Source organism: Pararge aegeria, chromosome 10, assembly GCF_905163445.1.
Source record: "Pararge aegeria chromosome 10, ilParAegt1.1, whole genome shotgun sequence".
NCBI lineage: Eukaryota > Metazoa > Arthropoda > Insecta > Lepidoptera > Nymphalidae > Pararge > Pararge aegeria.
The window spans coordinates 11432673-11460040 of record NC_053189.1 but is presented as its reverse complement, the minus strand read 5'-3'; the positions used below and the strand labels follow the sequence as shown (position 1 = coordinate 11460040).

The 27368-nt window shown below is 33.2% G+C and overlaps 3 protein-coding genes across 4 annotated transcripts; 1 reads left to right on the top strand and 2 right to left on the bottom strand.

Moving 5' to 3' along the window:
- Positions 1-1842: 1842 nt before the first annotated feature.
- LOC120626840 (ATPase H(+)-transporting accessory protein 2) lies at positions 1843-6154 on the bottom strand. The gene is made up of 8 exons (XM_039894612.1): positions 6044-6154; positions 5842-5972; positions 5623-5721; positions 4877-5020; positions 4645-4791; positions 3861-3990; positions 3452-3594; positions 1843-2328 (listed from the first exon to the last, which is right to left on the bottom strand). The coding sequence occupies exons 1-8, from the start codon at positions 6123-6125 to the stop codon at positions 2158-2160; spliced, it is 1047 nt and encodes a 348-aa protein (XP_039750546.1). The 5' UTR covers positions 6126-6154; the 3' UTR covers positions 1843-2157.
- A 996-nt stretch (positions 6155-7150) lies between these two features.
- On the bottom strand, positions 7151-9452 carry LOC120626841 (protein-lysine methyltransferase METTL21D-like). The gene is made up of 3 exons (XM_039894613.1): positions 8885-9452; positions 8258-8453; positions 7151-7956 (listed from the first exon to the last, which is right to left on the bottom strand). The coding sequence occupies exons 1-3, from the start codon at positions 9139-9141 to the stop codon at positions 7726-7728; spliced, it is 684 nt and encodes a 227-aa protein (XP_039750547.1). The 5' UTR covers positions 9142-9452; the 3' UTR covers positions 7151-7725.
- A 750-nt stretch (positions 9453-10202) lies between these two features.
- LOC120626753 lies at positions 10203-26722 on the top strand. 2 transcript variants are annotated; one of them, XM_039894422.1, is made up of 15 exons: positions 10203-10429; positions 10961-11537; positions 12087-12346; positions 15985-16135; positions 16378-16515; positions 16618-16700; positions 17091-17480; positions 17970-18201; positions 18688-18767; positions 19387-19543; positions 19771-19904; positions 20754-21400; positions 22058-22177; positions 22690-22791; positions 24628-26722. In XM_039894422.1, the coding sequence occupies exons 1-15, from the start codon at positions 10274-10276 to the stop codon at positions 24716-24718; spliced, it is 3318 nt and encodes a 1105-aa protein (XP_039750356.1). In that variant the 5' UTR covers positions 10203-10273; the 3' UTR covers positions 24719-26722. The 2 variants fall into 2 exon arrangements, with proteins under 2 accessions (XP_039750356.1, XP_039750355.1); XM_039894421.1 differs by having other exon boundaries at positions 17091-18201.
- Positions 26723-27368: the final 646 nt, after the last annotated feature.

Here is a 27368-nt window from a genome sequence, read left to right as displayed (position 1 = left end):
TTTTTTATTGTTAACACCCACCCCCGCGAACCTTATTGGAGGTGATTCATTGTAAAATCCGCTCGAAGATCATTTTTATATTACATATAGAATACTCTCACTAAATTTGGAGTCTATAGGAGCTATCGCTTGGAAATTGAAAATTTTCATTGTTAACGCCCCCGCAATCTTCTTTGGGATGGGATATCGTAAAATTTGTTCATAAATCATTTTTACATCACTTATAGAAAATTCCTACAAAATTTGAAGCTTGTAGGAGCTTTAGCTGGAAAATTAAAAATATTAATTGTTAATACCCACCCCCGCAACCCCCTGTGGGGTGAGCTATCGTAAAATTCGTTCATAGCCTATTTCTACACCTCTTACAGAAGATTCCTACCAAATTTGAAGTCTATAGAAGCTATAGTTTAAAAACGGGAATTGTTCATTGTTAACGCCCCCGCAATCCCCTTTGGGGAATGAATTTCTTAAAATCTATTCATAGCTGACCTCTACATAGCAAAAGTAATATTCCTACCAAGTTTCACGTTTCTAAGTCTTATGGTTCCCGAGATTTCGTGGTGAGTGACTATATAGATGGGAATTCTTCGATTATCATCGAAATTTTTAACTTTTTATCGGGCTTTTTTAAAATTTTCTTACATACAAAACTTTCTCCTGACAATTCTGAAGATAAAAAAAAAGCCCAATTGGTCCAGCCGTTCTCCACTACCGTGAGTAGATTCTTAGCTGAATGTAAAAAACCATAATCCGTTTAATACACTCTGTCGAAATCCATGAAAACAAAAGAATCAAGAGAAAATGCTTATCTTTTGTTTTTATTAGCGGGATAAATGTTCATAAAAGTAAAACAGCAATAAAAAAATGAAGGAATGATGGAATTCAAAAAATAGATAGCCATAAACCATCTAGGAAAAATTTCGCATCGAATGGTGGTAGTTTCATGTCGATACGATCAGTGGTTTAGGCGTGATTGAGCCTCAAACGAAGACCATTTTCATTATATATATATAGATTTTTGTTTTTTTTTTTAAAACGTTAAAACGTTTTATTTTCGCTATAATCTTTTTCGCATTCGAGAAGCTACCGTAATAGGTAGGACCTGCCTATCTTAAAGGCGTACAATGAATGAAGACCTAGACTCTTATAATTTTAATTAAACTGTAACTGAAAGATTCCTGGATTCAATGCAATTTGGTGTACTTATTTGGTGTCCTCTGAAGAACATTTGGGAAATATTCCGAAAAACAATAGGTTCCCAGGTAGGTTTGCAATGGTTTTGTACAACTCTCGACCAATATATGCAAGTTATCAAAATTGATAAATGTATGGAGCATAGTTGCAATATTGAAAAAAAAAAAATGGACGAGTTGGTAAGCCATAATTTTCATAGCCTTAACTTAAATCAATGAAAAACGTTTATCAGATTGGTTATCTACATGAATAAAAACAATTTCTTAAATAAAACAAATTTATTACTTTGAACATAATTACAACTCACGTAACATTATATTATTTTACACTTAATAATACAGTAAGCTAACGAGTTAACTATAAGAAAAAAAAAGATAATATTAACTCGTTACAACAGAAACAGATCGATGTGTCTCCGATTATATAATTTCTAGGGATTTTTTCCGCTAAGCGGATTCGAATGTTGGAAATGATAAATAGTAATACTACGAAACAGTGAACACCTAAGGTATAGTTTACACCTATCAAATGCTTGGTCTGGTGAGCGGCTTACTCGCATACACCAGTTTTATTCTAAATATTCCTTCGCCAGATAAGGTTAGTTAGTTCGAAACGGGCTTTATTCACATCCACAGAAATCCATAAGGGTCAATAGTTTTGATAAACGTTGAACTTTTCGAAGTTGATTATTCTCTAAGATACGTTCTACCCTATATATTTGAGTTAGCGGGATATCAGAGGTCATTGATGGTCCTGAGGGATTGCACATATTCAGGTGTAGGTTGTATAGGTAAATGGGGCTTATCCCCACAGACCTTGTTAAACGTGGCATAACGTCAGAATATTTATGCTATGTTTGTTAACTACGACATTTCAAAGATGCCGTCAGTTGTTATTAGGACCTAGGTGTAATACAATAGAACAACGTGTAAACTATCCCTAGGTCTCATGAAAAAGGATAGTTTAGTTGTCCTTCTTCATCCGAGTGCTGGTCATACGGTAGATGATGGAGTCCCTGCCCGGGTCCATATCCATGATCGCGTACACGATGGCCACCAAAGCGAATGCGAACACTACACTGAACCAGAGTATGATGTTGAAGATAGCAGCGTAGTCCGCTGTGTAGTTGTCATCCTGCAATATACATGAGTAGTGAGATGAATGAATTAATACACTTTTTTGTACACCACAGAAAATAATATAAAGGAAAACAAGAATACATAGAACAAGTAAGATGATAGGATGAGAGAATATTCTTAATCAATCAGAATGTTATACATATTGTTGTTTTCATTAAAACATGAGTGTCACTTCTATGTGAAATTAACTTAAACAAAATTTTATCAAAGGAACTGGACAGCTAAATCATACTTGTACACTCTCCACTAATGCCTTCAAATAGTAACTTGATGTTAACCGTTAACGCGATTTTGTAATTGTTGTTATACAGAATGAAAATACTCTTCCTATTTTGTAACTTATAATGTTTAAGTTTGCTTTTTTTAATTATTGATAAAAAGCATTTTAAGATTGCAGTAATCTATATCAAAATATATCTACCAAGTTTCTACACTTAATACTAAATTCAAACAACTTTAAATTGAGATGTGTCAATACTCTAGTTTTAAAATACAAATCCTAGTTAGGTACCATTACTAATAATACTATATTAATATTAAAAAACGATAATTGACCTTATTGACACTGCCATTCCGCATCATATTCTAAAACATATATAATTATTTAAGGATAAGTTAAGTATTTTTTTAAGGGTTTGTGATACCCATTTGGCTCGAGCATGGGTCTCTGTCCAGAATGAGAAGGGTTTAAGGGTGTAGTCACACACTGTTATAAACATTCTGGAGAAACTCTCAACCATGCAGATTTCATCACAATTTTTTGTCTGCACCATTGAAGCAAAGATATTCAATTGCTTTCTCATATAGCTTCTTAATATTGGAACTAGGACCCCCAAAAGGCTTTAGTCCTTAACACTAGGCTAACAGGCTAGCGCTTCAGGAGATAAAAATTATATTATACCGTGTCCACCAGCCAAAGCACGGCGACACCGTTTATTATCAGACGTAACATACGTGTATTAATAAACGGATATGATTTCCACCTGTACGCCAATGCTCGGAGAGATGATAACGCTGTGTAAGAAGATTTTATCCTTTCCTCGAGGAGAAAATTGTCTCCTGCTCATGCTAGCCGAGCTGAATGGAATAGGAAATAAGATATTTGTGTATATACGCACCTCGAAGAGGTTGTCGGCCCGGAACTCTGGGGCGGCACGTACTGTACGGCGGGTGTGAGCAACATCCGTAGTCACGGCCACTACCAACACGGAGCCAACGTACGCCTTCTCGAACGCGTTGCTCAGATCCCGAAGGGCGTGGGCTGTGACAAAAATGAACCAGTGACATTATTTGCATGAATGAGTTTTAACATTTTCATAAAAAAAGGTAGGCTATCTTTTTACGAAATTCACTGAACACGCAGGGCTGTGATATGAGTGTACGAATGACATTAAGTGAAAAAGAGTGAGTTACACAACCCAAATGATGAATGAGTTACATTATCGTAAAAAAAGTGAAGTGATCCATTGATTTTCCTTTTATTCCGCTACATTATACTGTTATAAAATTAGTTTCCATTGAACTCACCCAACAGGGTTTTAGCTTCTTTAGTTTGCATGGAATTAGGGCCATGGAAGTCGGAGAGACTGTGAAGGGAGCGGAATCTGATATTGTAAAAATCAATAATGTTGTCTGCTGACACTGCACCTGCCTTTATCTGCAAAATGGAAAAAAAATATTAATATAATGAAATTAAAATCCCTACTATAACATTTTCAAAGGTATCCCAGAAATCAACATCAGGACAGAAGGTAGGTAAAGATTTATACCATAAGTTAGATCCAGAATTGTTCTATTACTCACATAAAAATCACATCCTAATACTATGGAGTATAGAAGTTATAGTCAAATTTTATTTATTTTGGTTGTCACTTTTTTATTTTTGAAGACAAAATTAAATATGCACTCTTTTGGATTTATTAAACATGTTGCTTGTCAAGACTAGGGTTAGAAAAAACATTAACATCAGAATTACAATAAAACTGTACTATTATAATCGGCCTGCATTTAACAATTAGTTTACTTTTATCATTCAAAACAGAAATTTGTTGGCCACAATGATCTGATTGTGTTTGATATTTGTTTACCTAAAAAATATTATCTAAAAATATTAATAAGATGCTGAAGTTGCTATGATTCTAATTGGTTCATTAAAAGCATAATTCAAATTTAGGCATTAAAATAAGTTTAGTTCCATTATTGAATAAATACATTAAAATTCCTGCATACTATTATTTTTTTTAGTAAGATATAAGTAATCGCCTAAGCACTTCTTCCATTACAAAATAACAGTCTGGTATGACATACTAACCTTAGCAGTCAATGATTTCAATACTTCTAGTTCATAGAGGAATAAGTAGTCTTCCTCAGTATTTTTATCGACCTTCAAATATTGGTATGTCTGTTTGGTAAATTTGGGTGGCACAATTTCACCGAACACGTTTGATACTGAAGCTAGCTGCAATAAAAAAAAGAAAGAGGCTTTATTGTTGCTCATGAGTCGTAAATTGGATTACTCATTGATTGTCTTTGAACTTTCTTACATCATCCGGATCGGAAAGTCTGATGTTAACCAAGTTGTTGCCTCCATTTGTAAATCTCTGCTTAATTCTGTGCCTTACAGCATCGTACGTATCTGGCTCATATTCGTCAACAGTTAGAGGGAAATCCTTAGTCTTCAGGCCAGTCTAAAAGTGAAAAACAAATTCTTAAAATTAAATGCCTGGCTTACCTACTTATTGGTAGGTAGCTTTTGTTTAATAAACAGTTAAGAAGTAAAATAATAATTAATATTTGCAAATCAAAATATAAAAAAATTATATGCACCATATAGATAATAATAGTAATAATTGCTAATTGAATAGTTAGACCACAAGGAACAAGACGCTTACAAGTTGCAGTTATTCTTAAAGTTGTATTATATTATTATATATTATATAGTGTTGACAAACCATATTTTAGAGTAGTTGGGTTATATCATATAAAACTGAATTTTTTCTTAAAAAAGTGCAGTATACCCTACCGTACAGTATATTATATTGCCAAATTAGTGTGATATGAGATTTAAACCAGTTTATAATATATAATACATAGCTTTTTGATCAAGTTTCTATTACTACATTTTGATTGCATGGTTGAGCTGATATCATTACCCATTATTTTTTACATTTTATCGTGCTACAAACAGCTTGCTAACCCACAATGGAGCTTGGTGGGGCAATGCTCTCAATTCCTCTCTCTTGAGAGAGGAAGAGAGAGATGATAATAGGTGATATGCTTAAATACTTACAGTATCACCAAGAGAAGATACTCCATCAATGTAAACTTCAACAACTGCTTCAGGAGTGTTGAAAGGATCAACTATTGTTAAGCCTTTCCAGTCCGCATTCTGCTTGGAAAACATTACATTTAGAACATTTATTGTTAACAGTTAACACCCAATGACAATAATCGATTTCTTATCAAGATTGTAACAACATAGGTACATTTTAAATAACTCTTGATTTACCTCCTCAACAGACAGGCCAAGACTTGCAGAAAATATTTCTTTGAGAAGGCTTTCTTCCGTTTTACTAGATCCCGAAAATCTCAGCGATTCGGGACTGTGCAATATGCTGAATTCACCTGCAGCGTTAGAACCTAGAGAAACATATTTGTTATATTATTCGTATATCATGATCGCACAGTGTAAAAATATACATTTTACTTACCAATTACTGATATAACAAGGGTAATCCAAAAAAATAACGATGTTCCACCCATCTTGCATGAAAAATAATGGCTCACTGTCATATGATTAAAGTCTTGCCATATCAAGAAAAAAATATTGATTAAACGAGCTGACCAACGAGAATATAAACAGTACGTCAGCTGACCGCCGCGCCAAGTAGGTAGTTGGTTCTGAAGTTGGCGTGCGGAACAAACTGTTTTGGTTCATAATGAGGATACAAACATCTTTGTGTACGTACTGCGATGTATATAAAAGAGTATGTATTTATATACATTGATTTAATATGTTTTGAACTTTTTATTTATCTTGAAGATCTATTGAAATGGAAAGGTCGGGATCTAAATGGAAATAAAAAGTACTCTCACCAGTTAGCAATTTGCAAAACATGTCGCAATAACATAACAATTGCAGGAGCTTTGGAAGATGCTGTTCAGCGTTGCCAATAAGGATTCTTATGATTAAGCGTTCCGCTAAGATGCCGCGTAAAGACCGATTAGAAGTATGACTTTAATATAAAAAACAACCATTAACAAGTTAGCTCGCAATCATCTTAGGCTGTTAACCACTTGTCATCAGGTGAGATTGAAATCAAAATATATATATAAAAATAAATTTCAGAAGAGATTGAAATGGAGCTTAGAAGAACCATCAACCAACGTTATCCCGTTACCCTTCACAGTTAAACATGCCTGCATCGAAGTTGTTCAACTGTACTTCGTAAACCTTGTGACCACCATTGTCATTAATTTAATATACCATATTTGAGGTTATTTTATTATACTATTTCAGAAATCCAAACGTGCAATTTTAATTTGACGGGCTGGAATTTGATTAGTACTGGCCTTTTCAGAGATTCCCGTGGAAATTAATGATATTTCTTGGCTGTTCAGCGTACAACACACGGTACACGTCGTAGACAGAACTGTCAACGGTACCTAAGCAGTCCGTAGACTGCGTACCTACTGATGTCGTAACATAAGTAGCGTGGCGGGCGGTCAACGGTTTTTTTGGGTGACAAAGTTTATATAATTATTATGGACCACTCACTACTTTTTACGATACAACTTTTACAGGACGCTACGTCTTCTTTTGTGCATTTAGGTAACTCGAAACTAAATTATTGACAGGTCTAAAAATAAAAAATGTAGGTAGGTACGCAAATCTCTGTACCCTAAAAAAATTTGCACATTATAAGGGAGATCCTTTACAGTGAACATTGTGAAAAGGATATCTTGATGAACCGGTCAATTTATAATAATTTCAAGATACCATGAAAGTAAAGAAATTATTGAGGAAATTAATGGCTAAATCTTTTTATTCCATAGATCTATCTAGTTACGAACATTAAATCCCTTCTACGAATCTATTTGTGCTCTAGACACTATTTTGAATAAATTTATTTGATAAGTATTGTTTATTTTTAAATAGCAAATATTTCAAATAATTTTCAAAAAAGCATAAATATAGGTCCATAACTAAACATGATTCAAATACCAGAAGGAATCTTTTCACAGTATGCTTAAAGTAGTAGATAATAAATATTGTCTCTTTTTATAACATATCAGTACCAAGATCTATGATAAGCCAGCATATTATTTTTTTACCTTAGAAATTGCTTATCTTCTTTGCATTAAATTACCCAAGATCATAGCTGTATAAATATCATTTTTTTGTTATTTTCAATAATAAAATATCAGAACTCCGATAGTTAACATGTTGTTGTTCTTCAGGTATTTTTTCCATGTAGAAATGCTCATCTAGTTTTTCATAGAAACTGTTCCATAACTTTTTCTGTATTTCTGAATCCCTTAATTCTTGAGTCAAATAAATTGTTGGTTTTTTTTTTAATGTGTTATTTAAACACTGTAAAGTTTCTATAAGTGGGTCAATTGCCTGAAAAATAATATTTAGTCTTTACAAACAGATTTCATATAAATTATTGCATTTGGCTAAATTTTATAACAAGCAAATAAAGGATATATGTATCTAGCAGTGTGTGGTGCAGTATAGTCTTCCAATAATCTATAGGTATAAAAAGAAAATTCTATATATAATAAAACTCTATATTGAGTGCAAAGCAAAGAAAATATTACAAGCTATATTTAAAGCTTACTTGTTTTTAACATTATTAGCTTTAAAAAAATATAGCATAGGCTTTAAAGCAATAAATAAATATATCATTGTTATCAATTACATCTTCATAGTAAACACAGTCAGCTAAAACAATCATGTCAAATTCTTGCTTATGAATATCAGAATTTTTGTCACCCCATACTAAGGACTCCGCTATTGCATATCCACCCATGCTGGCAATCTTTGATTTGTTTTCAGTTATGTTTATGCGAAGTAATGGAAGAGCTTCTGGTAAATCAGTAAGGGTTACTTGCGCCCTAAAAAAAAGTTGTGTATCTATAAGTGCAACTACAATATGAAATATGTGAAACTTCAACTTGTTTTCATATGCTTCTATTTTTGTATTAATAAAGGGCTAACTTTGTATATTTTATATGAAAGATTTAACTATTTTAGAAGATATAGTTTGCTCACTCTACTCTTACAATTTCCCTGATCTCAAGGAAGCTTTACTAATTATATTACATATTATTAGCCCTGTCACCTGTGTTCTTTGTCTGGGTTTATTACTGTTTTTTACAAATCCTGTGGGAAACATTTGTTTTCCTAGGCAAAAATCAAGACCACTTGCTTAGTTAGGGTGTGAAGAAATGACAAAAACAAAGATACACACTGACACATTCATAATATTATATATAAGTAAAGATTAAAACCAGACAGTGTATTTTTAAACAAATATTCCACTAACCCTAAAGTAGCTGCAGTTAGACCAACAACTCCAAGTCCTGAACCTAATTCTAGCACCCGAACACCACTTAAGAAGTCTGGTTTTGATTGACACATGGTTTCTAAATATTTGGCAAGAACTAGGGATGCATCCCAAACAACACAGTTAACATCTCCTTCTAATTTTTGAAATATTTTTAATGTTTTTAGACAAACTTCAATATCAATCTCCCTAGGAAATAAATCGCTGAGTTGAAAACAAGACGTTCTGTGAGACATTTTCTTAATCAATGTAAAGTAAAAATTTTAGTTAAAATTCATTCACACTTTTCAATGTTTTCAGTAATTTCATTGCGATAAAATATTCACCCAAAAAAATTTACTAATTTTCTTCAATAACTAATAATCAAACAACATACTAATGTGTTTCAATATTAAGGTGTATAAATTTTTTGTAGCAACCAAAACAAGAAGAACAATTTCTATCCCCTATAACTTAGCGAATTTCGATTTGGATTAATTAACAAGAAATTCCTGTCGGCTGTCAGCACAGACAGACTGTCGGTAAGCTATAACTAGTAACTAGGTACCTTTTTTAGACAGGCACAGGTTAGTATGGAGGGTAGAGGTAAGGAGAGTCATCTGTGTATATGAAAAAGTGTCGTCAAAATGTATTAAATTAGGATGGCGCCACATTTGCATCAGGGTAACTCTTAAAAGAAGCGCCAAATATAAATACCGTACTATTTACTGTTTACGAAATAAAATCACTCTAAACGCACGTTTGGTTATAATAAATCTGTAAGGTTATGTTTACCACAATATTTTGTACAACGTAAGTTGTTGAAATTCTCAATAATTGACTACTTTAGTCGATAATGACATTAAATTTTTTAACTCTGCATACTTCAATTCATCTACGATTGCTACATTCATACCATACCCTGTGCATCCACGAGCGCCATTGTGGAGGATTTTTGAACTGTTTTGACTGGACACTTTTTCAACTTTTCTCCCATATAAGATGACTCTCCTTACCTCTACCCTCCATACAGGTTAGGAAAGATTTTGAAGGAGGTATCGATTATCACAGACCGTTGGCACCATAAAATCTAAAAGATAGCAATACGGAACCTATAAAAAATATTTTATGTGATTACTTTTTTAAATAGTCAAAAACTGCCGTCCCATGTAACCTCTAAGCTCGCATAACTCATCGTAGTAGAAGTAAGAATATTCTCATTGGTGAAAACTAGCACATGATACTCATGGAGTCATGACCATTCATGACTTATAGTCTGTTCTCATGACATTAGCAAATTTACGTCTTGACATTTCGTTCTTGACTCTTGTTCTGTGGTCTTGTTCGCACATTTTTGATTTTCATATTTTACAATTGGTACAATTATAAATGATGTGTTCAAAAGCACCGAATGGTAAAGCTGCAGAAGTAGTGAGCTCAGTGGGTAATTTTTGGATTATTTGCCGTTCTAAGTCATGCGCTGGTCGTATTTATTATTTCAATACTTCAACTGGAGATGCTGTATGGAATCTCAGCGACATTGAGGTAAACAATAACTTAATTAAAACAATGGCTTGTATAGAAATACTATATCTACATCATATTTCGTTTTTTTTAATTACAAGACTAACCTTTCCTTTCTAACTCTCTCCAATATGTAGTGTAAAACATCTTAAAAGAAGGATATTAATTCAGTGCATTCTAATCAATTTCCTTGAATTGGCATTTTCTTTTAAACTTTGGGTACTACTACTATTAGAATTTACTAATTTGGGACTGTTAGGATATTGTTTATCAGTAGCTTTATTGACAAATATGATTATCACCTCTACAAAATTTTTTTACTGACTATTCTGTTCTGTTGTGTAAAAATCTTTTAACTAAGTTAATTTAACAAGTCAAAAATCAGGTCTATCCTTTATCTACGGAGAACATGTCAAAAGGATAGTCTTTATAGTTTTAGACCCATCAGTATAGTAGCAGAATTGTCATCAGTATTAGACTGTAAAGAGGTCTTCTTGTGTTATATGAAGACTGATGTAGTAAATCTTTGTACATTCATAAAATATGTTTCAGGTGGAAAAAGCTAAGAACAGAACAAAGATTTTACAAAGACAGTCTGATTTTGCAATAGAGGATTGTCCAGAACCACCTGAGTCACCTAAAGATTATTCAACATTGGATAAACAACCATCACTTAAGAAGTTGGGCAGTATTAACCAAGTTTCTGCCCTGGAAATGATCCCAACAAAAGTACATAAAAAAGAAATCATTAATAACCAGTTCCCAAGGAATCCACCCCAGTGTGATGTTCCATTTGTACCAAGTTTAGGTCCTGTATTATGGAATGTTTCTCCTCAACAAAAACATGATACTCCACATTTTAGCCCGCCTCAGCCTCTAATCAATAATAGTAATTTTGACCAAGTGAATGTAAGCAATCAAACAGAGACACTAAGTAATCGATTCAAAAAATATGCTGAAATATCACATAAAAATCCAAAACAAACTGGTGTCATAAAGTATCAGTATCGTAATAGGCCAAGGAGCCATGGATATAAATTTCTAAATAAAACTGGTGACTTACGCCTACTTTTATATTTAAAGAGGAAAGAGAACATATTAAAGAAATCCCATCAAAGAATCACTGCAGGTATTGTATATTTCCTTTATAAAATTAACTAGTGGAAAACATATGAATCACTGTACAAATTTGATCAAAATTTTTATTCATATAAACCTACATCCATTATTATAAATCAAGGTTTATATTTTATAAAATAGCTTAGAGATATATTACTAAAAATTAAATTTCCATTTTAATGTCTAGTCTTTCTTAACCCAGCATGTCTCTACAATCTTCAAGATTACTCCATAAGGAGTAGATTTAGACCTATTTCCACATGCCAACCAAGCTTTAAAAAAAATAGACTTTTACACACTCTTCTAACACTGTCACTCACTACATTATTATAGATTAGATAGATTAGATTACCTAACCCACCTAAGATGTTTGGGTTACCTAAGCTACCTAACATGTTTAGGTTATGCTATCATTCCAATAATTGCACAAAGGCAGTTATTTTTAAAATTACAGACAGACTTTTAATGTTATTCATTTATTTGTGTAAGTACATTGATTCACTAATATTAAAACAAATCTTAAAATCTATGATATTTTATTTTATTACTCTCTTTTAAGCTGCCACATATTTGAACGATGAATATAGTGAAATCAAACAAAATGGTATTCAAGACCAAGCCATTCAAGTTGAAAAGGGAAGACACAGTTTAAATTCAACTGAAGTGGAAGAAGATAGTGATAATAATAAGACATTTAATGACAATTTGAGCTATGAACATAATGATAAAGAACATTGTAGCATGAATTCAGTATCAACCTATACTGTAAGAAGTTACAGATTCAATACAAAAGATGATGATGAAAAGTGGTTAGGTGAAGTAAGTAAATTACACAATTTTTCCTTTATTTTTAAAGTGGTTTGAATAATTTGTTATCTACTCATCAACTTTTTTATTTTCTTTTTTTCATAATAGCAGTAACACCAAAATATAGATATTCGGAATAAATTTAAACCCAATTTGTATAAAAAATCAAACTTGCGATAGCATTATTAGCCTATTATTTCTACTAGGCTAATAATGATATCTCAAAAGAATAAGTTCTATTGCTGATCACAGGCCTCCTCTCTCAGGAGAGGGTTCTGAGTATAGATTGGATGTGAAGACTAAGCAATCAAAATGGTGCTTTAACTATGCATAAGTGGATAGTTAAAATTAAAATTGAATATTCACATTAATTCCTAAGAATAAGTTTGTTGTGGGCTTCTTTATAGATCAGGGCGCGTTCGGAAACCTCGTAGCTTTAGTTTTAAGTTAACGAATCTAGTTACCACCATCAATACTCACTGCTATGTTCACATTTTGTACATTATCAACACATCAAAAGTGCCATCTATGTGCCTATTTGAATAAAGAAATATTTGACTTTCAATTTCAATATTTTTTCGATTTTTCAAGTCTAGATTTATCGTACGTAAATAAAATACAACATAAAGTCAAAGTCAAAGTCAAAAATATCTTTATTCAAGTAGGCCCTTAGGTGGCACTTTTGATGCGTACATAAGAATTACACGGTAGTGAGATGATGGCGATAACCACATTCGTAAACTTAAAACTAAAGCTACGAGGGTTCCAAACGCGTCCTGGTCTAAGAAGAAGCCCACAACAAACTTAGCCGGGTGTTTTTTTTTTTTGTATGGTGATAACAAAAAAAAAATGACTCACAATGTCATTTTAAATTATTAGAAGAGCAACCTGGTCAGAGCAATAATTTGCACCCAAGCTTTTTTATCGATTACGTAGTCCTTTATACAAACTTTGATACAAACTTTGAACTTTTTAAGAGACATCTCCAAGATGTCAATTGGTAGTTTATTGTAGAATTGTATGCAATTTCCTTTAAACGAATTATGAATTTTATGCTGTAAGTTTATTCTTACTTCTAATGTTTAAATTATTGCAGTCACATTTTTTCTTAAATTTAGAAATGTTTTTATGAACGTACATTAAATTTTCAAATATGTACTGACTATACACTGTCATTATTTTAAAATCTTTAAATTTATCTCTCAATGACTCTCTCGGACCCATTTTGTAGATCGAACGAACAGCCCTCTTCTGCAGCACGAAAATAGTGCTAATATCAGCAGCATTACCCCAAAGTAAAATTCCATATGACATAATGCTGTGAAAGTAACTAAAGTATACCAGACTAGCAGTTTCTACGTCGGTCATATGGCGTGTCTTCTTTATCGCATAGGCAGCAGAACTAAGCCTGTTCGATAAATTATTTACATGAGGGCCCCATTGAAGTCTAGAATCTAACGTTATTCCTAGAAAAACTGTCGTATCCTTCAGTTTCAGTTCCTCATTATTAAGTAGTACAGTGATTTTCACGTGTTTAACATTAGGTAAAGTGAATTTTATACACTTGGTGTTGTTCCCGCTAAGAACCAAATTTTTAGCTTCAAACCACTGTACCACTTTAGCGAGAGAGTTGTTTACGTCGTCAAAAGCTAGTTCACGTCGATTTATTTTAAAAGTCAGTGATGTATCATCGGCAAACAGAACTATCCCGTGTTTGTCCTTGGCAAGGTAAGGAAGGTCATTAATGTAAATAAGGAACAGAAATGGTCCTAATATTGTCCCACAGGGGTCCTAGACCCCTGTGGGACACCTATTTTCACAACTGATCCATTAGACCGTTTTCCATTCACTCACCATTTCTGAATTCTATTGCGTAGATAGTTACTCATTAAGTCTAGAGCTACACCCTGAATTCCATAGTGGTGTATTTTCCTAACTAACGTTTCGTGTTGAACACAATCAAACGCCTTAGATAAGTCACAGAACACACCAAGTGCATCACATGACTCCTCCCAGGCTTCAAATATGTTTTGTATTAGCTCAACACCTGCGTGAAACCAAATTGCTTAATATGAAGTAAATTATACTTATGAAAATGGTAAAGTAATTGATTTAAAATGAGTTTTTCAAAGATTTTACTGAAAGTGGGTAGTACGGATACTGGTCTAAAGTTAGTGGGGTCAGAAGTACTACCCGATTTAAACAATGGAACTATTTTACTAAGTTTCATTAAGTCAGGAAACACACCACAATCTATACAATTATTAAATATTAAGGCTAAATCGGGCGCAACAATATAAATTAATGATTTGACAATGTTAACGGAAATGCCCCACAGATCATAATTTACTTACATCAATTAAATTATCAAAATTAAGCTTAATTTGCTAATTTTATTTTATTGAATGATTGAGGTCTATCTGGTGGTTTTTGTAGCTTCGTATTATAATAATGTTTAACCCTCAGATATTTTCTCTTCATGGCAATACAGTAGTAATAACTGATTAGGTTTTTAGAACAAACTTAAGACTATATAGAAACTGTGTACATAACTAATATTGAAAGCATCAAAAACCACTCCACTTTAGTAGTGTTTCTTGAACAGGCCGTAGTCACTTTATTCCACTCAGCAGTTGACAGTAATTATTTTACTGCTAATGTTTCAAATATTTACCATAAAATGGGGAAAATGAAAAGTTTGTGAGCTGGACCGATGCAGTATGCACTTTTAGCATTAGAATCCCCCGTAAAAATGGTATAAGTGGTTGGATTTTCCTGGTCACATTTTAAGATAGGCTTGAACAACTTTCAAAGTTACATGTTTGGAGCTTTTTTAAATTACATACATCGCTCTAGCTGATACCAAATTCATTATTGCTATATTATCTTTGATGTTTTTAATAGTTAACTATTCTATGCCATGTTCATGTAAGTCTTCTTTACCTCTATAGTACAAAATATGGCCGTTCCGCAGTGTGAGGCAAGCTTCACCAGGTCTTTGTACTTCCGATAGCCCAATTACGCTCCATTCTATCTAATTCCTAGAGTAACTCTTCTGGACAATCATCCATTCTCAACGTTCTTGCATTGTACGACGCTATTGCTAACTTGTTTATTTTTGGGTTTAGGGTGTCTCAAGATTCATAGCACCCCTTGGTCAACCATAACCCATGCTGCTGCCTTTGCTGGGAATTAGGGTCCTTGTTTTATTAACCCACCCGCTTGCTTAAGGCGAGAGCAGGCAAGATTCTACCGCTACCACGCACAGAGATGACACTCCTTCTCTAAACGCATCTGAACCCCCCCCCACCCATCCCTCCTACGAGGATTCTAACCATCATCATCTTCAGTAGAGTTGCTCAAGTTAACAGGGTCGGCCGCGAAAGCGGCAGTGGGTGCAGAGGCTATATAATTTTCCTTATCAAAATTTATTGTATTATCACCCCCAATGACCCCTTATGGATGAATTAGGGTTCTGCATGTTCTTAATTCATGTGGGATTAAAATCTCTGTTTTAAAAACCTGCGTATGTATCAATTAAAATAGTTTTGGTATAAAATGATTTAATTGAAAGAGATGATGTTATTTTTTTTTCTAAGTCACCCTGTTTTTCGTTAAATTAAAATTTAATGGTAGTATTTTTTTTGCAGGAGAATGGAAAGACGCCAGATAATACAAATTCTTTAGAAGCCCTGAGAAGTAATTTTGAAATACCAGAAAATCATAATATCTGGTATATAGTCACAGACTCAAATGTGTTATTACATAATTTACATGTGCTCAATAATATACTTAATGCAGGTAAATTTCATTTTTTGTCACAACAAAGCTATGGTGCGGCGTAGTGAGCAAGGTGAAAAGCTTCGTGAAGAAAGCACGTGACCTCCGTACCTAATATACTTCTCACTCATGTCACGAAATGCGTCTAAAGAAATTTCACTTCAAAGTAAGTGAAATGGAGGACTTTCAGTAGGTTTTTATACTTAAAAAGATGTATGATATTATTGCCTCACTTTTTGCTGTACATATACTTGAAATTTCAGATAAACAATGCCGTCTAATGGTACCACAACAAGTAATGAAAAAAATTCAAAATGCTACTAACTCTCGTCTCCGGCTTTTAGCTCACAAAACTCTTTATTTTATATTAAGCAAAGTTGAAGCAAATCTTGCGATTATAGGTAAAAGTTTTCTTTTATTACGACTACAGAATAGTACTTCAAAATGAATTGTCCTAAATAATTGAAAATTTATATTCTTATAAAATTTCATCTTTAATACAGATAAGAGCAGTGAAGAAATCGATAATAGCAATGATGATATATTGAATTGTTGCACTCTAAATATAGCGAGAGGGAATCATGTTGTAAGTATTGTTCTCTTTGGAATTTTAGGCGCTTGGTAAAAAATAACCTTTATGGTGGGAACGGTTCGACATTTCCATTGACATAAAAAAAATTAAAGATGTTTTATGTATTAAAAACAATTCTAATCTTTAATTTCTTTATTTCAAACAAAAATATAGACTGCATTTGCATAATAATTTATATTTCCGATGTTACATAAAATCGATTACATATTCTTGCTATGTTTTCCGTTTTAAAATTAGATTTAAACAAAAAAGAGTGAATATTCTCTTTGCACATATAAAAATATTTTGATGTTTGGTCTGCTTAATCTGAACGTTCCGACCAAATACCTAATTGTTTATGTTTACAAAAGTAACAAAATGTTTAGTAAATTTTTTTTCTTTTAGGTATTATTAACTGATGACATAGAGTTGCACAATAATAGCAACACATCAAATATGCATATCTTTGCAGTTTCAGAGATTAAACATTTATTAGAAGAATCCCAATCAGATGAGATTCCAACTAACAATTTTGACACAGTAGGAATAGCTAGAGATCGAAATATTAAAATTACTATTAATAATGAAACAAATATTCGACACGATGACGACGCGAGCGTATCACTCATAAAAGAAGATACTCACCATGAAATAGGTGAAGGAACATGTGAAAAACTTCTTAAAATAAATAAGAAAGTTTGTGATGTGGGAGTTCAAGCCGATTCTGCGTCATTACCGAAAATTTGTGAGGATATTAACAATGAGATAATTTTACCTGATTCAACTAAAGCAAATGATAGCTTACCTTGTAATATAAGTGGGGAACAACGCCATTTACTCCGTGACCGATCATTCAAAACTAAAAATACTGACAGAAAGAAAATTTGGAGAAGTCATAAACATACTTCTTCGATCAACGATTACCATGGTGAAGTTGGCAACAGCGTAACGTCTATTTTCCCCGGAACCGATTCCAGTACTATTCAAAAAAGTGATGGCGAAAATTTAACTTGGGGTTTGTATTCACATACATCTACAGAATCACCGAACAAAAACAGCCCTGAACGTAATGACATGAGCAGCGAAACAAGTAGTATTACTGTGAATAGATATGAATATAAAAATTCAATGCAACATGTAACTATCGATGAGACGTCCACGTCAGATATGTCGAATACTACAAGTTTTATGGATACTGGTAGTGAAAAGGGTGGATTTCAGAAGGCGAAAATGGATGAAGTAAAAAATGTTATGTTCGAAATTACTGATGAGAGGATGGAGGAGTTTTTGAGAATGAAATCCGATGAGTGGGTGTCTCGTTTAGTGCAAATCATGGAGGAGGCTCTCACGCAGATATTGCGGTTGGAGCCTTCAGGCACTCTGGAACATATGCCGCCACCCTGGACAGTGCACGAGGCGACTGAGTGTATCAAAAAGGGGTTTCATTACGATTCCGATGTTGTTGATGCGGCCAACAAGTTTTTACAGATTTCCTTTGAAAACGGCGGGTTACGAGGTACTTACAAATTGTAATTCAGTAACATTAAATTAGAAAAAAAAAACCTCTGGCATACATAAAATTTAAATCGCCATTTTGGATCTATTTTCATCAAACAGCTAAGAAAATTCCCGACTAATTCTCCTTTCAAAGAAAAAAAAACGGGAGCTACCATGTCACACAGACACACAGACACGTAAAACTTATAACACGTCGTTTTTGTGTCGGGGGTTAAAACTTTATTTAAAATTTTATGTGAGCTCATAAAATTTTATATTGTCAAGAGATGGAAGTGATAACTATATTCGTAAACTTAAAATGAAATCTGCAAGGATTCCTTAAATCGTTTGTTACAGCCAACTTGAATTATCACTTCTTCTAGTTTTAAATAGTTTATTTTAAACTACCTCCTGATGCAGTAGTGAACGCTGGTGGTGTTATAAATGAGAGGTCCCAGGATAGTTCTGAATTTTCTGCAAGCTAACTTGTGTAATTACATTTCAGGTAAAATTAAATCAAGTATAAAGCCCAATAAATTTATGGAACTGTACAGTTTCGGAGTATATTTAATTGATGCCTTGCAGGTCTGTATACGATTTTACAGTGATTAATATGAAACTAATAAATTATTATTTTTAATGACTCCATTATATATATTTCATCCTTATTTATTTATATATTTCTTTGCGAATTTGAGTAAGTGATATATTTGAGGTCTTATATATCGAGCTCTTAACCAGCTTCCACTTAACAGTATGCATACAATATAGGTATAATAATTAAACAAGTTACAATGTCAAATTAATGTCTATGCGATAATCATTATCGTTGTATGTAGTCGTAATTTTTTTTTTTAATTATTCTGATTTAACTGTATTTTTGTCCTGTTGCAATCTATTTCTGTAGTTAATTTCATTAAGATTTGTTCAGCGGCTAAGCCAAATAACCTGAATTTGGATATACTATAAAACAAATGTTAATATCATTGTCCAAATATAATAATAAATAATAGTAAATGTTAATAATATTGTTGTCAATGTTATTAATCCCGTACAGAGGTTGAGCCGAACGAAGGTAACAAACAAACACACAGACCGACAAACTCTTCAACATTTATAATGATTTATTATATTGGTATGGTAGTAATTAACATGAGACAAATTGAGTATTATTTTTAGTGATTTGAATTTATATTCATTATAGGGTGCTTTAGTCGATAATGAAGATCTCCAAACGGCAGCCGAATCTCTGTCCAAGTTGTTAAATGACATTCAAGAGCCGCAATTAGATCCGAGTAATCAAGATTCTTTTAATGACATTACTGTGCAGGAAAATGAAACTAAAGTTGCAGAAGACAATGGTAAGGAAACAACTCTAATTGAAACGTTGTTGTTTGTCCTCATATCATATCTTTACCTCCATATATCTCGGTAATTTGGCACTTTGGAAAACTATATTGGTTGAGATTCTTTATTACTATGTGCACTCTATCCATAAATACTTTCATTGTGCGATTTCAAAATATCAAAATGTTGGTGGGTCGATATGCCGGCTTCGTTGTTTAGTCACCGAACGTACCTTTTGCAGGTATCACCAAAGGAACTGTCAGCCTAGATAAAAATAGAGAAACAGAAAGCCCGAAGGTGGCTAAAAAAAACAAGAGCCCTACAATTTCACCAGGAAAATACAATTTAAGATCACAAATCAAAAAACCTATCGAGGTATGAATTTTTATATAATACTTACTATTGGCCATATTGCTGATGGTACAGCTGCTGTTAAAGTGGCTGGCGTAATCATTTAAATTTTTGAACAACTGTAGCCTTAGTACAATATTGGCTCGCTCGAAATCGACGAGTCGTTTTCAAAGTAAAAGGAAACTTATTTTTATTTAATTATTTTATTAATACTCTTTATCTGCACACAAAAAATACAGCATAAATAAATGGGGAAATAAACAAAAGGTTACCACAAAAGGTATTTTCTCATTTTACACTTGCAAATCCCGAAATTCTGATTTTTATTTTACAAATGTTCTGTCAAAAGTCCTAGCCGAAGAATTGTAGTCAAATTTGAGCTTTAAAACCATACGAATAAGATCCATTCTAATCAGATTTGCGAGCGAGCAAATCTTGTACTGACCAACACAACTGCATGTCATTTCTCCTCTCACGAAGTTGTAATATATGGCCAGTGATAAAGTCTCCACTCCAATATCCAAACACTCTGAGTTGAATGAGTGTCTGGTAGTTGATTATCAAAGTTTGCAATTGTGAATGGTTTGCATATCACATCTTTTTATGTTATTCTTTGGTTACAAGATATATCTTGTTTTGGTTTCATTTTCGCCTCAGAAGTGTAAAACAGAAATACAACAAAAAACAATACTATTAATGGCCCGACATGGGGATCGAAAATAGAATGAATGAATGAATAAATTTACTTTTATTGCACTTCACAAAAGGTACCCCTGTACCACCACAGTACAAAATCTCGTGATCTGAACATGATCCAACGAGGCAGTAGGGCCCTAATAGTTTAATATTTACATATTAAATTTATGTTTGTAGGTAAATCAAGACGTTTCGGACAAAGTTTCAGTTACCAGAAACGTTGACACAGAATCTTCCTTCTTCTCAAGTTTATATTTGAAGAAAAATTCAAGCGACAGCGAAATTACTATTAAAGACACCAATCTTATTATTGGATTAGGAACAAGTGACGAAATAAAGGAAAAAAATGGTAGTCCAAGCTTACATAAGAATGAAGAAAATGTTAACACTGCAGATGAATTCACCCCTAAACTTGTAAATGAAGATCCTAAAATGAATGAACCTCAGATAATAAGAAAATTTTCAATATGCCCAAAGTACGAAGACAGGTTTAAAAGTAAATCTAAATTTATTTCTGACGTTGGGGGAGATTCTAATAAAGAATTCGAGGGATCAGTGATCAATTACGAAGAAGAAGATTTTGAAGACGACTATTACGGAACAGATGAATATCATGTGGAAAACGAATACTACGATATGGATGACAACGATGTCGAATGGCCTGCTTTTGGCACCAGCCCAGAAAAAACTGAAGGCATTGGTAGAGTGCCGTCTTCAAATTATATTGATATTAACTCTAAGAACGAATCTTTAACTTTTAAACGTATAATGGAAAAAGTTGTAAAGGACATCCAAAGGGCTTATTCATCAATTCAAGATTTCTGGTTAGTATTTCCTAGAGCTTATCATGGAAGCCCTCTAATACCGTGCACGTTAACGTTTACTAATACCGTTTACGGTGATAGCCCATAGGTTCACTTTGGCTCGTTTTCGGTTTCACTTTCGAGTGCCGACAATCCCAGGCTTCAACGGTGCAGGAAATCATCGTTAGGAAACCTACATGCCTGAGAGTCAGTGGCGTGCACTTTATACATTCACAAAAGCACTGCCTACCCCAAAATTTCTATTACTACTAGTATAGGAGGAGATTTTCTGCAGTTTTATCCAATTCTCCTGCTGTATGCATACCCTGGTAAGAAACCCAGTGCACGCCACTGCTGAGAGTTCTCCATAATTTTCTCAAAGGCGTGTAAAGTCTACCAATCCGCACTGGGCCAGAGTGGTGGACTACGGCCTGAAGCCCTTTTCATTGTAGGAGGAGACCTGTGCCCTGTAGTAGGCCGGCAATGGATTGATACGACGATGATTTCTTCGAGAATGAAATTAGCTAATTTTATGCTGAAACTATTAAATGAAACCAATCTGCAAAGTTAGGGTCGCGGTCTCTTAGTTTCGTACCTTTGAAGGAAATGTTTCAATAATTCTGTTGATATTTTGTTTATCGATAAAAATATAAATAACGAGCAACAATTTTCTTGCAGTGTGAAATCTTGTGAAAGCTTACAGACTCCAGACTTTAGCGCCGAAGATAAAACTCAAATGCAATTACGGGCAGAAAAAACATACACTTACATTCATCAAATATGTCATCAACTTAATAAGTGAGTTTACAGTTAAAAGTTATTTCATTAACTCATTCATTTTCGATTAAGTGGCAAAACGGAAGTTGATAATTTAGAAATAAAAAATCAAAAAATGCCAATTTTGTTGTACACAAATCTCTAGATTGAACTTCATTGACAGGTTTAAAATTATTGCTATTCTTCTCGATACGTTCTGTATAGAAATGACACTGTTTTAAGACCTCTGTGGCCAAAATTAGCTAAACATTTGTCAACAGCAGAATTGTTGGCGCCATTGTCTATCTTGAGTGCAGATAAAAGCTTAATTTTGCCATGCAACTTCGATAGTGGAAAAGCTACAAATTTCTTCGTATAATCTTTCTTCTTCTATTTATTTATCAAGGTTAACGACACAAGAACATGAGGGCCAGTCAAATAATCGAACGTAGATTTAACATTGGTGTTCATGATTTAGTCGTATCTTAAAAGAGTTGCGTTATAGAAAGTAGTAGTAATAAAATAAAATAAATGTCTATTAAATTAATTTTCAGTGTCTTGACAAGAGAGAATTCGGACCAAGGTATTTCTGAAATACTTAAAAGAAAGGAATTTAAAGATATTGAAGTCGAAGAAAATGACATGGAAGTTTATAGGTGAGAAATTACTACTGTTTATATTTTATTATTTAAAAAGAAACTGGGGGTAATTTCTTCTCCTCCTTTCGCGCGAGTCGTACGAGGTTACTTAGGGAACTAAGCTGAGAACTAATTCCATCTCCTGCGATCACCAACCCATCTGCCCAGCGTGGTGATTAAGGGTCGTAGCGTAAGTGTCTTTAAAGCTTTTAAGCTGATGAGTATCAATAACCTGACCCCAGGCCGTCTGGTCTGGTGTAATCCTCCTCCCGGTACAAATATGTATTTATGTACTGTATGTTTAAGTTTCTAAGTTAAGTATAATTGTTATTTTCGCTCACTATAACTATTTATCTTGTACCCGGCTGAGAGTACATTCAAACAAGAATAATAATAATAATATTTATTTGCCAAATTGTGGGTACACAAGTAAACATATAATTAAACGGTCCCTTCACATTCGACTGTCACCGAAAATTTGCAAATGTTTCAAAATTAAATTACATTACTAGTTCGATCAGAATAGAGATAATATCATTTTAATTAATCAATTAGGCAAATTATACCATTACAAATAAGTTAACTAAGTATGTCACTGTCACTAAGGTGATCTTTTACACTATAACATTTATTTATGGTGAGAATTTCAAAAATTGCTTGCTTGAATTTTACTAGAGGTAGATTTACATTACAGTCCGGAAGTTTAATAAAAAAAGTAATAGCCATAAAAATGAATTGTTTGAGAAGACAGCCAACCTATTTTCTGGTACCCAGAGTTTATATTGAGGATATCTACCCCTACTGTTTGTATACATTTCATTTAATGTAGGAAATAAATTAGGACTCTTATTCATAAATAGCAATGCTTCGTATGTAGAAAGATATGATTGCTACCATGTTTATATACAAACCTTATATAAATATTATGTCTCTAAACAATGGTTTGTGGCTGTCCAAAGTTTCCGCTCGGTGAATAGATCAAACACAAGCTTCTAGTGTAATAAATGCTTTTGATAAATGTTTTTTAATAAATATTTTACAAAACCATGAAAAGCTATCGAGGCGAAGACGAGGTCCCCGACTTTTGACGTCATCCGGACGTGGGCTCACACCACGTTCTCGGAAGCTTGCGGACTAATCACCGTCCGTAATCTTTTTACTCCAATCGTCGCCTGAGCCGAGGTTCGGCCTCACATGAGGCGCCCTCAGGCCGATGATGGCAGAGCCCCATTTCGAGGCTCTCGAACAAGACTGCGCTACGCTGTTAAAATCATTGGGGTTAATGAGCTACACACAATCCGAAAAAAAAAGTTCTTTTATTATTAACTTTATAGCTTTTTCAAAATATATAAGAATCTCAAAATTGACAATCTGACAATCTCAATATGAATTTCACATTTATATTGAGATTCAGATAAAATCAAATCAAAACAATCTCAATTTCAATATGAATTTCAGATTCATATTGAGATTGGTTTGATTTTTCTAATGTACCACTGATGCAAAGGTTTCATTTTTTTTTTCATAAAACATTCATGTACATCACACAAACATTTTTCAGTATTGGGAATCGAACCCATGGCCTTAGATTCGGAAAGCAGGGTGGCTAGCCACTGCGCCCATTGGCCGTTAACTATACAACTTTTATTAGTAAGGCCTAAGTGTAAAGTATGTTTTAGAATCATAATATATAACGATATATAACGATAATCACTCAAACCTATTTATTTAAAAAAAATGATTCTTTCCTTATTTTCAAATACATTTAATAAAAATATTGCACAATTGTTTGAAGGGATCTCATGAGGGGATCCCATGGAAACCGATGCCATTTATAGCTTATTTTATTTTCAGAAATTTTATCGGGAATTGTTTGGAACAAGGAAAAGTTTTGATGGATTCAATCACATTAGTGCTCGAAGCTAGCAAGGAAGAGACAGGTTAATAACTGAGGACGTGAACAGAGTTCTTGCTATATGCGAGCACCGTATTTCATTAGGCATGGGCCTCAGAAAAGCATAGGGATAAATATTTTAAATATTCTCGGAATAAAACACCCTTTTTCACTCCCATTGCTTACGTTGCTTACGTATGAAGACGCATAGAAACAATTAACAAACTGATCGACGCACTCGCATTTGTACTACACTAGCAAGGACAATCCGTGGACAACCACGGACCAAATGTAAACAAAGAAATGACATTTCCTTAACATTTAATTAGGTTTAGTTGCTTTATTTTTGTGATAAAAATATATTTTTTTTATAATTTTACAGAAAACCGAAATAAAAATATATTTTAAATTTTACAGAAGACTAATACTGTTTACCCCTTCAGGAAATGAACAACCTGTCTTTTAATTTTATATTTGGTCCGCGATTAAATTGGTCTAACTTTTTGTTTCTTTGAATCATGTTGGAAGAAAACTCATGATATCTCCCATAAGTTTATGAGCTTTATTGAAACACTGCTGAAGTATGATAAGTTGAGTTTGTATTCTCATTCTCTATTAAGTATAGTACGTAACATATATAAGAGATTTTTTATAAGTATAGATTATGCATCGTTACTTGTACATATTTTTATATACATTAACAAATCTACTTCCACCTCTATGGTGTGTGTTATTGCATGTAATTTTAAGTTTAACGCTTTTTAGCCGAAAATGACTAAATTCGACTCGTTAGTTCGGAGAAAGAAAATAATTTGACATATGTACAAAGCACCAAAAGCGTCAAAATGTGATACTTAATTTAATGCATTTAGGTGTTACTCCTTACCTTACCTGCCTCATGTTATAATATATAAACAATCTTCTATTCTTTTTAGTGGATTGTTTTAAAAATAAAAATGTTTAAAATAGATATTGTGTAAGAAAAAATAAATAGATACCTATTAACTTAAAAGTTTTTTTTTAGATAGTTCATTTGCATGTTTTTGGCTATACTCCTTTATTCATGTTACAAAGAGGAAATATATTTTGTTTGTTTGTAATCTATACACTGAAACTACTGAACCAAAAACTCCCGGTGAAAGGATGAATAAGGGGTTTGGTATGGACCAAACCCATTAATCATGCATTCAACGTTAGAAAGTAATAAGCAATATTAAATTTTTGGTAACAATAGGATTTATATCGATGATATTGATTTTATATTAAAAAAAAAAAATTGAAAAAGCAAGTCAGAAAATAATGCTACACTAAGCTGCTTCATCTGCTGGCACTGACTAAATAGTATGTCATAATATGTTAATACCTGCCTCGTTCGTCTAGTGGTTAGCATATTCCGCTACAGATCCCGAGGTCGTGGGTTCGATTACCCGGTTGGGCCAATGAATAGTATTATGTTTTGCTTTCGCGAAATTCTTAATATCAGCCCGGAGTTTGGCACTTTCCTGTGCCAGAAATGGCCGGCTTAACCTGTTCTAAGACAGGCATGTGGGTGAACTGCATTCCTCGGAAGAGCATGTAAAGATGTTGATCCTGCACTGCTCTCTTCCCGGACGTGTTGGATCTCACATACCATCGAACTATGAGAGTGTACACCTGTGTTTGTGTATAGACTTGTCCACTATAATATGTAGTTTGAAAATCTTTCTGGAGATTTACCACCTTCGCCGAAATCGTTCAAAGAAATCCCACCATAATGGTCCTTAATAAGTCCGCAGAGCAATATTGTATTTCTTATGAATTAGCCGCAATAATGCATATTATATCGAAACAATTTAATATTTAAAAGTTGATCGTTACTACTACTTATATCAAAACCGGAGTCATGTATTTTTACCTGCGTAAAATACTTATGGTTTCTTCATACTTACCTTAGTTATCGGGATTGAAATATTGTTAAAACAGATTTTCGCCTTTAGTTTTAGTTGTCTATAATCTTGAGTTCGCTGGTAGGCTTTAAGTAAAACTTATTTGTTAAATAATAAAGTTTAAAAATAACTCAGTGCATTATTTATTTCATTAGAAAACATACAACAAACAAACTAAGTCTTATCATACATTTCTGTTAAGAATATAAACGATAATAATTTTATTTAAATAATAACAATAATTAATATAATTAGTTTGTTAAAGTAGAATAATTTATTATCCAAAACCGCTGCCGTCCACCATCGATTGGGCACAGTATTTGGGGAATTGTATTACCGACAACAAGAAATCAGTGAGACCCTGGAACAGAAAAAAAGAATTAAAATCACCAATATCGATTGTAACAGTCATTTTCAATTAATATCATATATGAGATTATGTGATACTTTGTGATACTATGTGATATTATGTGATACTATGTGATACAGATTCCGTGATCGGATGGCCAGTAGGTACGATACATTTCCACCTTTACTTAGTATGGCTGTATTTGGTATTGATGGGATTTTCACATGCACGTAGAGTTTGCAAGAGTTAAACTAGTATTTATACAGCGAACACTGAATCGATTTCGTAGTTTAGTTATTTTTAGACAAGTTTTTTTTTTAGCATTTACAATTAAAAGAGTGCAGATTACCATATATTCTCTCTATCATATATCGGTATCCGCTAATGAAAACAAGATATTTTTGCTAGGACAAAGTCAAGGTAACTG